The sequence below is a fragment of the Gastrolobium bilobum genome, unplaced genomic scaffold (assembly GCF_033153095.1).
Source record: "Gastrolobium bilobum isolate Gb01-03AN ecotype WA unplaced genomic scaffold, APGP_CSIRO_Gbil_v1 utg2909, whole genome shotgun sequence".
Taxonomy (NCBI): domain Eukaryota; kingdom Viridiplantae; phylum Streptophyta; class Magnoliopsida; order Fabales; family Fabaceae; genus Gastrolobium; species Gastrolobium bilobum.
Window position 1 is genome coordinate 199,565 of NW_026897436.1, and position 13,203 is coordinate 212,767.

At 33.2% G+C, this 13,203-nt stretch overlaps 1 protein-coding gene across 1 annotated transcript; it reads right to left on the reverse strand.

Moving 5' to 3' along the window:
• Positions 1-1,672: 1,672 nt before the first annotated feature.
• Positions 1,673-10,102, reverse strand: LOC133306902 (BRASSINOSTEROID INSENSITIVE 1-associated receptor kinase 1). The gene is made up of 11 exons (XM_061507287.1): positions 9,684-10,102; positions 8,816-8,948; positions 8,665-8,736; positions 7,458-7,601; positions 5,857-5,928; positions 5,669-5,740; positions 5,504-5,580; positions 4,697-4,825; positions 4,256-4,597; positions 3,537-3,931; positions 1,673-2,342 (listed from the first exon to the last, which is right to left on the reverse strand). Exons 1-11 carry the CDS (start codon positions 9,775-9,777, stop codon positions 2,025-2,027), a joined length of 1,848 nt encoding a protein of 615 aa, XP_061363271.1. The 5' UTR covers positions 9,778-10,102; the 3' UTR covers positions 1,673-2,024.
• Positions 10,103-13,203: the final 3,101 nt, after the last annotated feature.

Sequence of the window (13,203 nt, forward strand, 5' to 3'; positions counted from 1 at the left end):
TAAAAGGGTAAAATGTATAGTTGATAAATAGTTTTTAAAGAAACTAATATTTTAATTTTATAAAATGTAAAAGCCTACATAAAATGAGAAAGACCGTGTAGCTGAAAGATTTGAAAGTTCAACTATCAATTGTGCACGGAAAATATTATGTCAATCAATGAAAAGTGTTTTTAAGGCGATATTATAATGGATGTTGCAAGATGAAAGTTGTGTCATGTCATTTTTTTTATAATTATATATTTTGGGAAGTATATAATTATAATATTAATTTTTTTTTCACATCGTCCAACAAGTTTCTAAAAAGTGTCGAGAGAAAAATAATAATTTTAATATTGTAATTATATACTATCCAGAGTACGTAATTATAAAGGGGTGACATGATAACTTATATCCTACAACATTATACTTACATTATTATATTATAATGATTTGTAAGGATATAATTTGGTTATTGAAAGATGTTACTTACTTTGCGTGAATTTTTAAAAGTTTATTTATACTAATTGATTCTTGAAGGAAACTGGTTAACAAGTTGATAAATTCGATGATAAATGTGTGTTGAACGCGCTCAAATGCCTCTCTCCCTTATTTGATGCGTGATAGTGAGCATAATTTATTTTCATTCCACGATGTCATATATTATTCTCAGTTTACTTAAAAGCTTCTCCTCTTTGAGAAGGGTTTTTAGCTGTTTTTGTCTCTGTTCTGTTTTTGGGAGGTTAGTTTCATCTCTCCTAAAAAAAGAAGAAGAATAATTATTTAAACAAAATTGAGGGTAAGTTTTTCCCATTAACCCCAACAAATTTGGGGAGGAAAAGTTGTATCATTTCAAACTCGAGATTAGTCACAAGTTTTAACAAATGCTTATGCTACAAAAGTCGAAGGTAAAATATTTGGTTAAGATTGTTGATTTTACGAATTGAGTCATTTTTTGCTGATGATAAAGTCATAGACCACGCCGCTTATTGTGTAGTTTTTACTCTTTTGTTTAGAAAGAAAATATTAATTTAATACGATTTATTATTGTGAATTAAGGTATTACTTTTTAACTATTCAATGATAAAATAAAACCCAATATATTATTATTTTTAATTAATCTTTGAACTCTTTTAAGTCTACGATAGGAATGCAAACTAACAATCTCAACATTTTTTTTAAAACTTTCTTTCTCTTGAAGTCCATAATTGCTGATTTCATAGATTTACAACTTCTGAAAAAAAAAGTCCAAATAGATTTTAGGTTCGTTCATATTCTTTAGCAGCATCCAACATATAAAAAAAGTACACATTCAAACTTTGTTTATAAATCATAATTTAACATCATATGTAAATTATGAATATATCCTTAGTCAAAGTGAAATTTTGTATATATGCATGGTAAGTTCTAGCTTGAATACCACGCTGCCAAAGCAGGTTCTAGATTGTGGATGGATTAATTAATTTTGGCCCTAAACATGATTTGCTTCACCAGAATCTGAATCAAATAGGCAATTAGTATTTGGTGCAACATAATCCATTATTGGCAAAATGACAGATTCCAAAGACAAATTGAAAAAACGATTCCATTACCATCCAGACATATATATTTCCATAGACAATGCAATTCCAATCTTTAAAGACAAAAGATAGCAACCCATTAAAGCACTCCAGATTTCCAAATCCCAAGAAAATAAATACTGAAATATACTTATCTTAAAACGATAATAGAATTGCATTTATTTCCATAAAGCTCTATACTAATTTCTCTTACACACAATGACAAAAGTGATGTTTGCTTGTGGCCTAAACTTTATCCTGCAATTTGATAACCCAATAGAAATTACAAACTTCCTTCTTTAATAATCACAACCTGATCAATGGGCATGTAATCTGAACATACAAAGATAATTTCAAAAAGATGAAAAGAAAAGGAAAAGTAGAGGGGGGGTGAAAATCATATGTACAAATCAGAAGTACATCCCTTCCCAACAGAAAGCATGGTCAGGCAGGATTGTGTCTTCACTTATCTGCAGAATGTTCAAAGTATCATCTAGGACCTGATAGTTCATCTGGCTGGATATGTGAAGTTGAATCTACTATCCAATTTGCATTAGGATGATGCATGTTGTGGTTAAAATCTTGCCGGAACATCTCCTCTTTCTGCCATTGTTCCCATTTTTCAGCCAAACCATCACCTTCTAGCATTCTGACCACCTCAGACATCTTGGGTCTTTCCATAGGGGAGCCTTGCGTGCATAGTAAGGCCACTTGGATTAACTGCTCTACCTCCTCATCTTCATAATTTCCGTGTAAATCTGCATCTACCAATGTTTCCAACTTCTTGTCTTTGAGAAGTCCTTTAACCTGGACTCAAAAACAATGCCAGTTGCCAACAATGATTAGTCATTGGTGTTAATATTACATACGGCCTATGCAATACAACAATGACCTAGAACAACCAGGAAAAAGAGATTCTGGAATTTGTGACAGAAATAGGAAAAACCAAATCAATTTGTTGCATTATAATTTTGAAGGAAGTGTTAGTTCTATATCAATAAATAATCACAGTAGGCAACAAAATGAGGTTAAAAAACTTCGGCTAGGAATGTGTTGGAGAAATAAATAAGAAATCCTCAACGTGCAATGAGATTATCAATTACACCTCTACAAGAACCCAAGAAACGACAAAGTAATGACAATGGAATAATATTTTGTTTCCTTTGCGAATATGTTTTTTCCCCCTTTGTTCTTCCTCTACATTGCAATACTTACCAGACAAATGACAAATGCATCAGACAGATAATTGAAAAAAAACAGCACTTTTTCAGTGTGAGACGAAGTTTTGGTAGTCAAAGAAGGGACTTTGAAAAACATGTATAGAAACAAACATTTAATATTCAGTGAGGGATATTGGTATTGTACTAGAGTGGGAGTGAGAGAGGATGTTCAAACTAAAGTGGGAAGATGGAATTACTCTATGAACCAAGATGGAGTCTCCGGTATGGAAGACCAGGCATCAATCATGTCGGTCTGGATGCAGAATGGTACAAACCACCATGAGATACGGCAGAACAATGGGGGAGTTGTGTTGGGCTAGGCTCTGGCAAGAGGAAGAAGATGAGAGCTCAGAGAGTATGCAAGAGTGCTGGAAGTAAATGCCCAAAGGTCCTTCCAGGTCCTTCCTCTGTTGTGTGTGTAAGCTTTGTTGTGTGTGTAAGCTTTATATTGTTTCGAATATTCTGAAGAGTGTCATGCATTTGGTGCCAGAACCAGAACTGTTATTGCCTTGGACCCCACACCAGCCACGAGGGTGCTGTGTATCACCATCATGGGATACGCATTGTGAGGGAGTCAGGCAAATATTGAGTGATAGGGATATTTTGACATGTAATGGGATGAGGGATTGGAACCTAAATTAGGCCCAATGCACACATTCGGAACACGTACCCTAAAGAATTTCTTGAGCGTAAGAAACCATGTGAAGAGATTAATACATACTAGTGTTAGCAAAAATTGTTCAACTAATAATGAAATATTTATAGAAAACTGAATACCTACCCAATCAAGCAACATCACATCATCATCATTGGCAAGTCGTGCTAGATCAAAAGCCCTCTGTCCAGTTATTAGTTCAAGAAGCATCACACCGTATCCAAAAACATCAGTCTTCTCTGAAGACTTTCCTGTTGAGAGGTACTCTGGTGCTATATGCCCAATCGTACCACGTACTGCAGTAGTAACATGAGTATCTTTGTAATCCATAAGTTTTGCTAAACCAAAATCTCCAACAACTGCTTCAAATTCCTCGTCCAATAATATATTTGCAGCTTTGACATCACGATGAATAATTTTAGGGTCACAATGATCATGCAAATAAGCAAGTCCCCTTGCAGCTCCTAGCGCAATGCGCCTCCGGATTGGCCAGTCAAGCGGCGCTTCAGATTCTTGGCGTTCTACAACAACACAATCAATATACATAAAAAAGTTTTAATATAAAGTTGGAAGCTTTGAATTTTTACAGTTAGCATTTGAAATTTTGAGCTATTTAGAAAATTCCATATTTTTGTGTTCATGTTGCTGCCAGATAACATCTATGAAACACATAATTGTTATTTTCTTCAATAATAAATCAAAATAAACCAGAAAAAAATTGACATTGAAGACTAACTCTTCAACATTTCTAACAGAAAAGGACATACGAAAGAAAAGCTTTATACATGAGAAAGGCAAGTAAATCATGAATAAAAGTAATTCAAATACAGAGCTAATAAGAGTACCTCGTAAACAAGATGCTACACTTCCGTTAACCATGAAAGGATACACAAGCAAACGTTCAGTAGGTGTCATGCAAAAACCTTTAAGCCGAAGCAAATTACGATGCACGGCCATGCTAATCATTTCCACTTCTGTTTGAAATTGCAGCTCCCCACCCTGTGTACGCTCCTCTTTAAGTCTTTTTACTGCTACAAGAGTGCCATCGGCTAAGCGTCCTTTATAAACTTTTCCAAATCCACCTCTACCCAGAATGTGTTTGTTACTAAAGTTATCTGTTGCAACTTGCAGCTCACGCAGAGAAAACCTTTTAAGCTGACCAAGGTGAACTTCAGGATCCTCCTCAGCTGCCAGTAAAAGACAGACAAATTGTTGGTAAATCTGTAATAGCTATAATATACAGCATTTATCAGTATGTATACCATCTTTTCTGTTATTCAACTAACCAGGAACATCAAAGAAATGATCCTGAGGTTTCCTTCTTCGCCAATAAGCAAGTGCAATTGCAGGGGCTGCAAACAACAGAGCAGCACCAGCAGCAACTCCTCCAGCAATAGCTCCAGTATTACTGTTACCTGTAAAAAGGATTAATAGTTCAAATAAGAAATTATAACTATATTCAAAGAATTTGATTGTGATTGAATAGAATAAGAATCCCAAGGTTCCACATAATTATATCTCCCTCTCTTAAATTTAACCATGAGGCACACCAACCTCGAGAAGTGATACATTTAGGCATGAGGGATATGCAAATGACTTAAAGAAGCTAGGCTTAAGCTGCGTCTGTTTTCAGATATCACTGTTCAAAAATCATTCCTCCCTTTTCCATAATTACAAAAACATTTGGAAAAACCGATCTGTTATCAACTTTTACCTTTCTCCTTATCCTTTGGGGGAAAGGGGTAAATGAATTATTGGTAGTTAAAGGAAAGGTTGGAGGCATACCTGCTTCACATAGCATTAATTTTATGTTATAAAAAAATAAACCATTCTTGGACTTTTTCTTAGCAGCTTGACAATTTAAGTCAAGCCATTATTCAACATGGTATCAAGATCTAGTTGACCTAGCGGTGAAGAGTTCGGTTGATGTTGCCCCCAGTCTTATAATTAAAATATCACAACAAATATGAGTTCAGATTCAATTTGAGATAGCTATGAGCCCGCTATAGTTATATTCTAAATTGAAGCTTTTAGGTCAATTTATTCCTTGACAATTTAAAATCATGTTCAATCATAAACAGACATTAACGAACCTGAAGAAGCTGATGGCGGTGGAGAAAGTGTTCCTGGATTGTTTTTTGGTTGTATCAAGTCAGGATTATTTTGATAACTGTAAAGCGGACCACGGGGTATTAGCAAAATTTTCAGGAAATCCCTCAACAATAGCAACAGATAAAAACATAATTATCTGCACCAACCTGATGGGGGTAAATAATGAAAATGAGCCATTCACTGGGATATCCCCTTTTAGCTGGTTGTTTGAGAGATCACTGAATTCCACAATGACCGTGGTGTCAAGTTACACTCAAATATATGACACTAATATAAATAGGAATCTACTTTGCCATTAACTCATGGAAAATCTAAATATATGAGAAACACTTACAGAACTTGTAGTGTAGCAACAGTTGTTAGAGTCATGGGAATACCTCCTGACAAGCTGTTATTATTGAGACGCCTATTTTGAGAGCAGAATGAATTAGTTTGCAGGAATAAGGTACGAATAGAGTAGAGTAATAACAAATGATTGGCAAACAATTATTAAACAGTATATGTGTATCTGTGTGGGTTATAACAGCTGAGTTGCTACCTTAAATTAGCATACCAGGGTGGATAACAAAAGTTCTACTCTGCAAAGTGGATTGGTCAAAAATGAAAAGTATGTCTAACTCCAGGAAAAACTGATACATTCAAAGCTTAACTCTTAGTTTCAGGTACATGAATGAATTAGATGATCAGGTTAGGAAATTTTACATATAAGGTAGCGCAAATTTTCCTCCCCCCAACAGACACATAAATTAGCAGGGAAAAGACCGTGCAAACAATTGATCTTCAGTGAGTGTTTAAATTAGCTTTGTTAGAATATCTTAGGATATCTGTAGGATTATTATCAGATATCTAAATCATAGGAAATCATGTATATAATCATTATAATTAATTAGATTTAGAGGATCATGTACATAAAGAAAAAATCTTTTGTAATGATTCTCTCACTATTATATATAGAAAAACCTTGTGTGATCAGATTTGATACACAATCACCCAAACTTCAAGTAGCTTCTTTTGGAAAAATAATCACTTTTTTTTACAGCTTCCTGGGAGAGCTTTAAAAATATATATATATATATCTTTCCCATAATTAATCGGTTAACAAACACCTCACTCCTTCAAAATACCATGAGGCACATTAAAATCAACATCACCTTTATCCCAAACTAGTTGGAGTTGGCAGTCAATGAACCGAAATAAAATACTATCTGGCTCATAGCCTTAATTATTTGAACTGTGGAAGAGCATAGGATTATCATAGCTAACCAAGATTACTTAATATAAAAAAAAAAAAGTAGCTCATGTGGATGTGGTTATAATAAATCTTGCTACATCACAGATCAGTCACATCAGGGACTTGAAGAAACTTTCAAGCAGCCAGGGAGGTAATGGTACATCTTGACCATCACCACTCACCACCCGCTCAGTCCATCGGTGTGGATATAAATAAACAATTATTACATTGAATTTGTTGCATCCTTGATACACAGAGTATGAATTGATCAATGTAAACCTGATTAAAGGGGGAAAACTTGTGGTATTAGTAGCCTCCAAAAAATCTGTTACCAAAACTTATGGCCCAACTCTGCCAACCTGGTCAATAGCCTTAAGTCTTTCTTTCAACTAGAACAGCCTTATGTCTTTCATGTGATTGTGCATATACTCACACTATTGCATCAAGTAATAATAACAATAGCAGTAGTAGGCTAGTAGCAATAGTAAAATAGGAAGATACATTTCTATACGCATGTAGTCATGTATATTGTAGGAACCATTGGAACCGAAACAGTCATGTTATAGGATACATAATCTACCACCATTTTGCATGGGGAAGCAAAAAATATGGATATTGTAAAGATAAATGAAGAAAAAAAACTTAAACCAAGTGAAATAAGTTTTCCAGATCAAAGATATGAGAATAAGGAAAGCATATCATACAGGAAACGTAGTTTTCCAAGCTTGCCCAATGTATTCGGAATGGAACCAGTTAACCTGTTCAAGTAAAGATCCAAGCTCACCAAGTTGGTTAAATTTCCAAGCTCATCAGGGACTTTTCCACTTATATTGTTACTATAAAGTTCTCTGTCATTGAAAGAGGGGAAAAAAATCAGATTTGTGCAAGCAAAAATGTCCAACAAATGATTAAAAGGTGACAGATTACATTCGCATAATGGTATGTAATTGATTTGTTGAGAATGAAACCAGACAAATAGATATTGATGCCTATGTATAATATAAGATTTATAACCTTTGCTTCAGCAATTTATACAACTATCTCTAAAAAACCAGCTGGTTCAAGTCAAGCTTAGAATAATGCCAAAGGTTGCGGTCTTGAACAATAAAAGATGTAGGACTAGGAAAGTCCTTGCTTATAGACTGAGACTGTTATGATCCAATAGCAAGGTATGGGACATGGAGTCCCACATTGGAAAAATAAGGTTTTGGTGTGGGGTTTATATAGACTTTGGGCTCTCCTACCTTATAAGCTAGTTTTTGGGGTGAGCTTTTCCCAAGGTTCATATCAATTGGTATCAGAGTCTTCCACTATATCTCCCAGTTGCAATTGAACGGCACGACTAGTGATGCCAGTATTGCAGTGTTCGCCGGGGCTAGCAAAAGACTAGCACGTCGGGGCTGCGAAGCGTGGTGGGATGTTACGATCCGATTGCAAGGAATGGGACTTGGAGTCCCATATCAGAAAATAAGGTTTTGGTGTGGCATTTATATAAACTTTGGGCTCTCCTACCTTATGAGTTAGCTTTCAAGTTGAGGTTCTCCAAAGATTCGTATCAGAGACTTTCTACAATCAATAGAGGTGGGGCAAAAGGCCTTTGAATTTTGATACTATGATTGAGAAAGCAAATAAAAGCACAATGCAATTGGGAAAAGTTTTGACTCAATACTATATGTGGATCACTAGACTTATAAACCAATTATGTATAACTACGTAGATAAATTCAGGGGTCAATTGCAATATGACACCCTGTCTTATTAGTTGATTTTCCTTATTCCCCTAATTTACAAAATTAAGCACATTTCCGCTTGATGTAAAGGACTTACAAGAGTATCAACCAATAAATAAGACATAATCTGCTCAGAAAGAGTCAAATTTACTCAACAATATAATATCAGATTCACAACTTACAAGTACTGCAAATTTGAGAGCTGACCAAGCTGTGGAACCAGTTGACCAGAAAGGTCAGCATTTCCAAGATCACTGACCAAACACAAATAAATAATTTACTCTGTGGACAAACGATTATAAAACTACAGGTAAAAATCACATATTAACTTACACACGGGTCACACTATTATCACTGTTGCATGTAACGTGAAACCATGTGCATGGATTGACAAGGGTTGCATCCCAGCTTTGAAGAACATTGTTAGGATCAAGCAAGTTACTCTTCAATGCATTCAGGGCATCACCTGTGTCAGAAAGAAGCAAGAACCAGGTGCAGACAAACTCAATATTAAATTGTCCGGAGGAGGAGATCAAATAAGTGTCAACATTGATAGCGTAATGTGAAATAGTCTGGGGTTCAGGAATAGAAAAATGAAGCCAAACTTCCATTTATCAGCCTTAGTATCAAACTCCTAAACATTAGGCCAACTTAATAAAAAATAAAAGCAAGTGGAAAGAAACATTTTTTACTAGAATAAAAGCATTTTGACAAGCCATTACGAGATAATGAAGTCCTATAAACAGTCACGCCCAGGCCATGGTTGTCTCACAAAGTATTACAATCAACAACTCTGGTGACCTCCCTAAGCTTAGGATTTGACTTTAGCCACTTTACAATTAACAAACATCCCAAGCTAATGATATAGAGCACCATCACATTAAAACCCTTTAATTCAATGATCATAATCTCCTAATAAAAATATTACAGCTAGAGGAAGCACTGGCTTCACTGAAATATTACAAAAGCTACTCCAAGTCTATCATTAAAATCGTTCTATTTGCCAATCAAACTCATAACCCAATAACAATAAAGCTGAAGGGCAACCTAGTAGATCAAAAAAGGACAAAAAAATAAAAAATAAAAACATAATTGAGTGAATTTTCCTAACCCTGGTCATTTAAAGCACCTGTTTAATGAGAACAGATATAAATGGAACAATTAAAACCCCAGAAAGTAAGCACAGAAGGTAACCACTCACCTTCCGCATTGCCAGAAGCCTTACGCACCAAATCAAGCACCAAAATTGCCCAAACAAGAAAGGAACCCATAAAAAATGAAGTCACTCGAACCATGGCTTTCTTCAACTACAATACTACACCAAGCATCATAAGCAATTGATTCCCTAATACACAGACCCCTCTTGATACTAATTGATCTCCACGTTAGCCATCAAGCTCAGAAGCATCTTGACCTTGTTGACCAACTGAAAATCACTGTGAACTTGAATGATATACCAAAATCGAATTCTGGGTGGCTCCAAGTTCTGTTCTTTTTTCCTCTTTCTGTTCTTGGCTTGGAATCTGGAGCTAAAATCTCAAATGGGTGTGGCCAGTTTTAGCTGAAAATGCAGGGAACAGTTTTGAGAGAAGTATGGGGGAGAACAGAAAGCCAGGTCAACGATTGTCGCATCCTTTGTTGAGAATTTTCTCCTTCTATTTTAATTATTTTTTCTTTTCTTTTTAATTATATTATTGGGGTTTTTCCTTTGTTTTATTTATATGAATATGAATTATGAACTGTGATCAGAAAGTGAAATTCATATGAAAATGAAGAGAGAGGAGAGAGAGTGAGAGAGAGGTTTTGGTTTTTAAAGCAGTAAAAACTAAGAAAGTTGGGTCAAAGACGCACGCTTGCACAACTGTGTTGTCCCCACCAAGCCCTCCATTTACGAAGAAGCTTCTGTATAATTCAAAGTTCAAACATTAATAAAAAAAGGGGAAAAAAATTATCTTTTAACGGATATAATTTTATGTTATTTTTAATTTTAATCATTGATTTCTGTTAATTAATGATTAAAATTTATTACATTTTATTGTAAAATAATAATTAATTAATAAATTTGTCATAATAAATACTAATCATGAATTAATAAAAATCAACAATTAAAATCTAAAATAACACAAATTTATATTCTTTAAATAAGACAAACATATTTCCTTAAAACAACAAAAAAAATTATGCTATGTATGCGAATTTTTAATTTTCAACAAATTTAATTATTATAATTTTTTAATACAACTTTTAATTAAAAAGTAGTTTTTTCTTAGTAAAAAGTAAAAACAAAGAAATATGTCTTCAGTCTTTTAAAAAAAAAAAATTAATATGTTTAATGTTTAAGGATTAATATAATCAAGATTTGTAACTCTTAAATAACATAGAAGGGTTTTATATTTTAAGAAAATAAAATGTCTACAGTCAGACAAATTAGGAGTTTACTTAAAGAAAAAAAGAAAAGAAAAAGAAGACAGTGCGTGTTGTTGTTTGAAGGGTTTGGCCTAATCACTTTTTTAACTGGACATTTTAGTCAACTAATTGTTTTATTTTTTTCCTCTTCCTTTCCGTTGTTCCGCCTTTAATTTATTTTATTTTCCCCGCTTTCGGCTTATATAGCTGTTTCAAGCTCGTCTCAACTTTGAAAATAATCACTAGCATGTTATTGTTCAGGGATCTTTGTTTTTTATCCTCTCACGGTTTGTTTCTCACTATACCACTACAATTATAATTTTTGCTTTCATGTCTAAAAGTGATCATATTATTAATGGTTATGTTATTTGATCGCAGTCATTAATTAATAATAAGATAAGAGAAAGAAAATTATATGATTTTTAAATAAATAATTGTGATCAAATACATAATCACTTCTAATCCAAATCCCATAAATTTAGCTTTGGCCTATAACTCTGGAGCTTTCGTTTCTTTTATTAGTGATTCTAAATTTGTATTTAGGATATCTTACTTCCCTCGAATATATCTATTGATAGTAGATCTGCTGTAACTATATATGGAAAGAAGTAGGATATCGATATGACTTATTGTTATATAAGATAAGCCATTTTCTTGATTTAAGATGTCTAGCAAAGATAGACACCATCCTACATTGTTAAGGTATCATTCTTGTATCTTAATAAGTAAATTGACATGACAGATCTGATATCAAAATCCGTCACCTTATTAGTAAGAGACAATAATATTTTTTTGGGGGGAAAATCATGCTTATTAAATAATTAAATTTCAGAGAAAATTTAAATAATTAAAACCATCAAATGAGGGGGTAAAACTGTATTTTACTCTTTGTATTCAGATTAATCTAATAATTTATGTTAATTAGGATTTAACATATTTATAATAACAGTAAAGACCAAAAGTGTTCACTTTAAAACAACAATAGACACAATCTCCAAGGTAGCTCAGTTGACAACTGAGCTTTCAAAAGTTTGTTTGAGTCAAGGATTTAAATCCTGCTTTAAGCAAATTCTTGGAAAAAATTTGGAGTCCAGAAGACATGTCTCTTTTCTCGAATGGGGGATTAGTCTCATCCTTCCTCCGGTAGCGAAGCTCAATGCACCTGTTGTTTCAATGAGGGGCTAGTCTTCAGGGCCGTACCCCGAGAACAAGGTGACCGGAAGAGGTTGATGGGCTAGTCTTCAGGGCCGTACCCCGAGGACAAGGTGACCGGAGGAGGTTGAATGGGGATACCTCCATAGTTAATACTAAAAAAAAAAAAACAATAATAGACACAATTCAAAAATATAAACTGTAGAGGGATCAAAACCAATTTTAAACACACAAATATATAAGGATAAAAATACATTTCTTTTAACGATTAAATTTATATTTCACGTGGATTATAAGATTTCATTGACAAAATAAGTTAGGACAAGTTAGAAGTTGTTACATGATTAGCAAAATTTAATAACAATGTGGAATTGTCTATTGTTAATTTGTCTCAAAAGTGAATGACTTTTACGTTTTAACGTAGAATATACTCGAATATTTATTTATCCTTTTGGTATATGACTATATGCATAATTTTTTTTTATAGAATTGGAATAACGTTTTATTTTTAAAATTGATTACTTAAATTATGGAAAATAATATTGTTTTTAAAAATCTATAAAAAATACAAAAAGAAATTATTTTTTAAAATAAATTACTTTAATTAGAAGTGATGTAAAATATTATTAAATTACACAAATAATAAAATTTGAGTACAAGTGATGCAAGTTTTTTTTTTTAAGCGTATCTGAACTTAAATTATGCAAGTCTTCATAAATTTGGAAACACAATTAAAATTAGAAAATAATTTTTTTATATAATCATTAGATAACATCATTTTGTAATAAAAAAAAAAAAAGGGGGCGTGAGTAAGTATTAGTGTATTACAAACAAACGTGTAATTTTTTATTTACTCAACTTTTTATATATGTAACATTATTAATAAATAAAAAATGACATTATATTGAATCTCATTTTTTTTCCTACAACATGGCAATAATAACACATTTGCCAAATACTTGACAATACTTAAAACATGCACGCATGTTTGTTAAGAGCAAATGATGGAAATTAATAGAACATATGCATTTCTATACACTTGACATAAAAGCAAGCAAACAATCGTTTAACGAATTCAGTCAAAAATTTGACTACAGAACTAGGAGGAGTCTATTGTCACAATATTATTATTATATAAGAATAATAATATTGACTGCACCAAA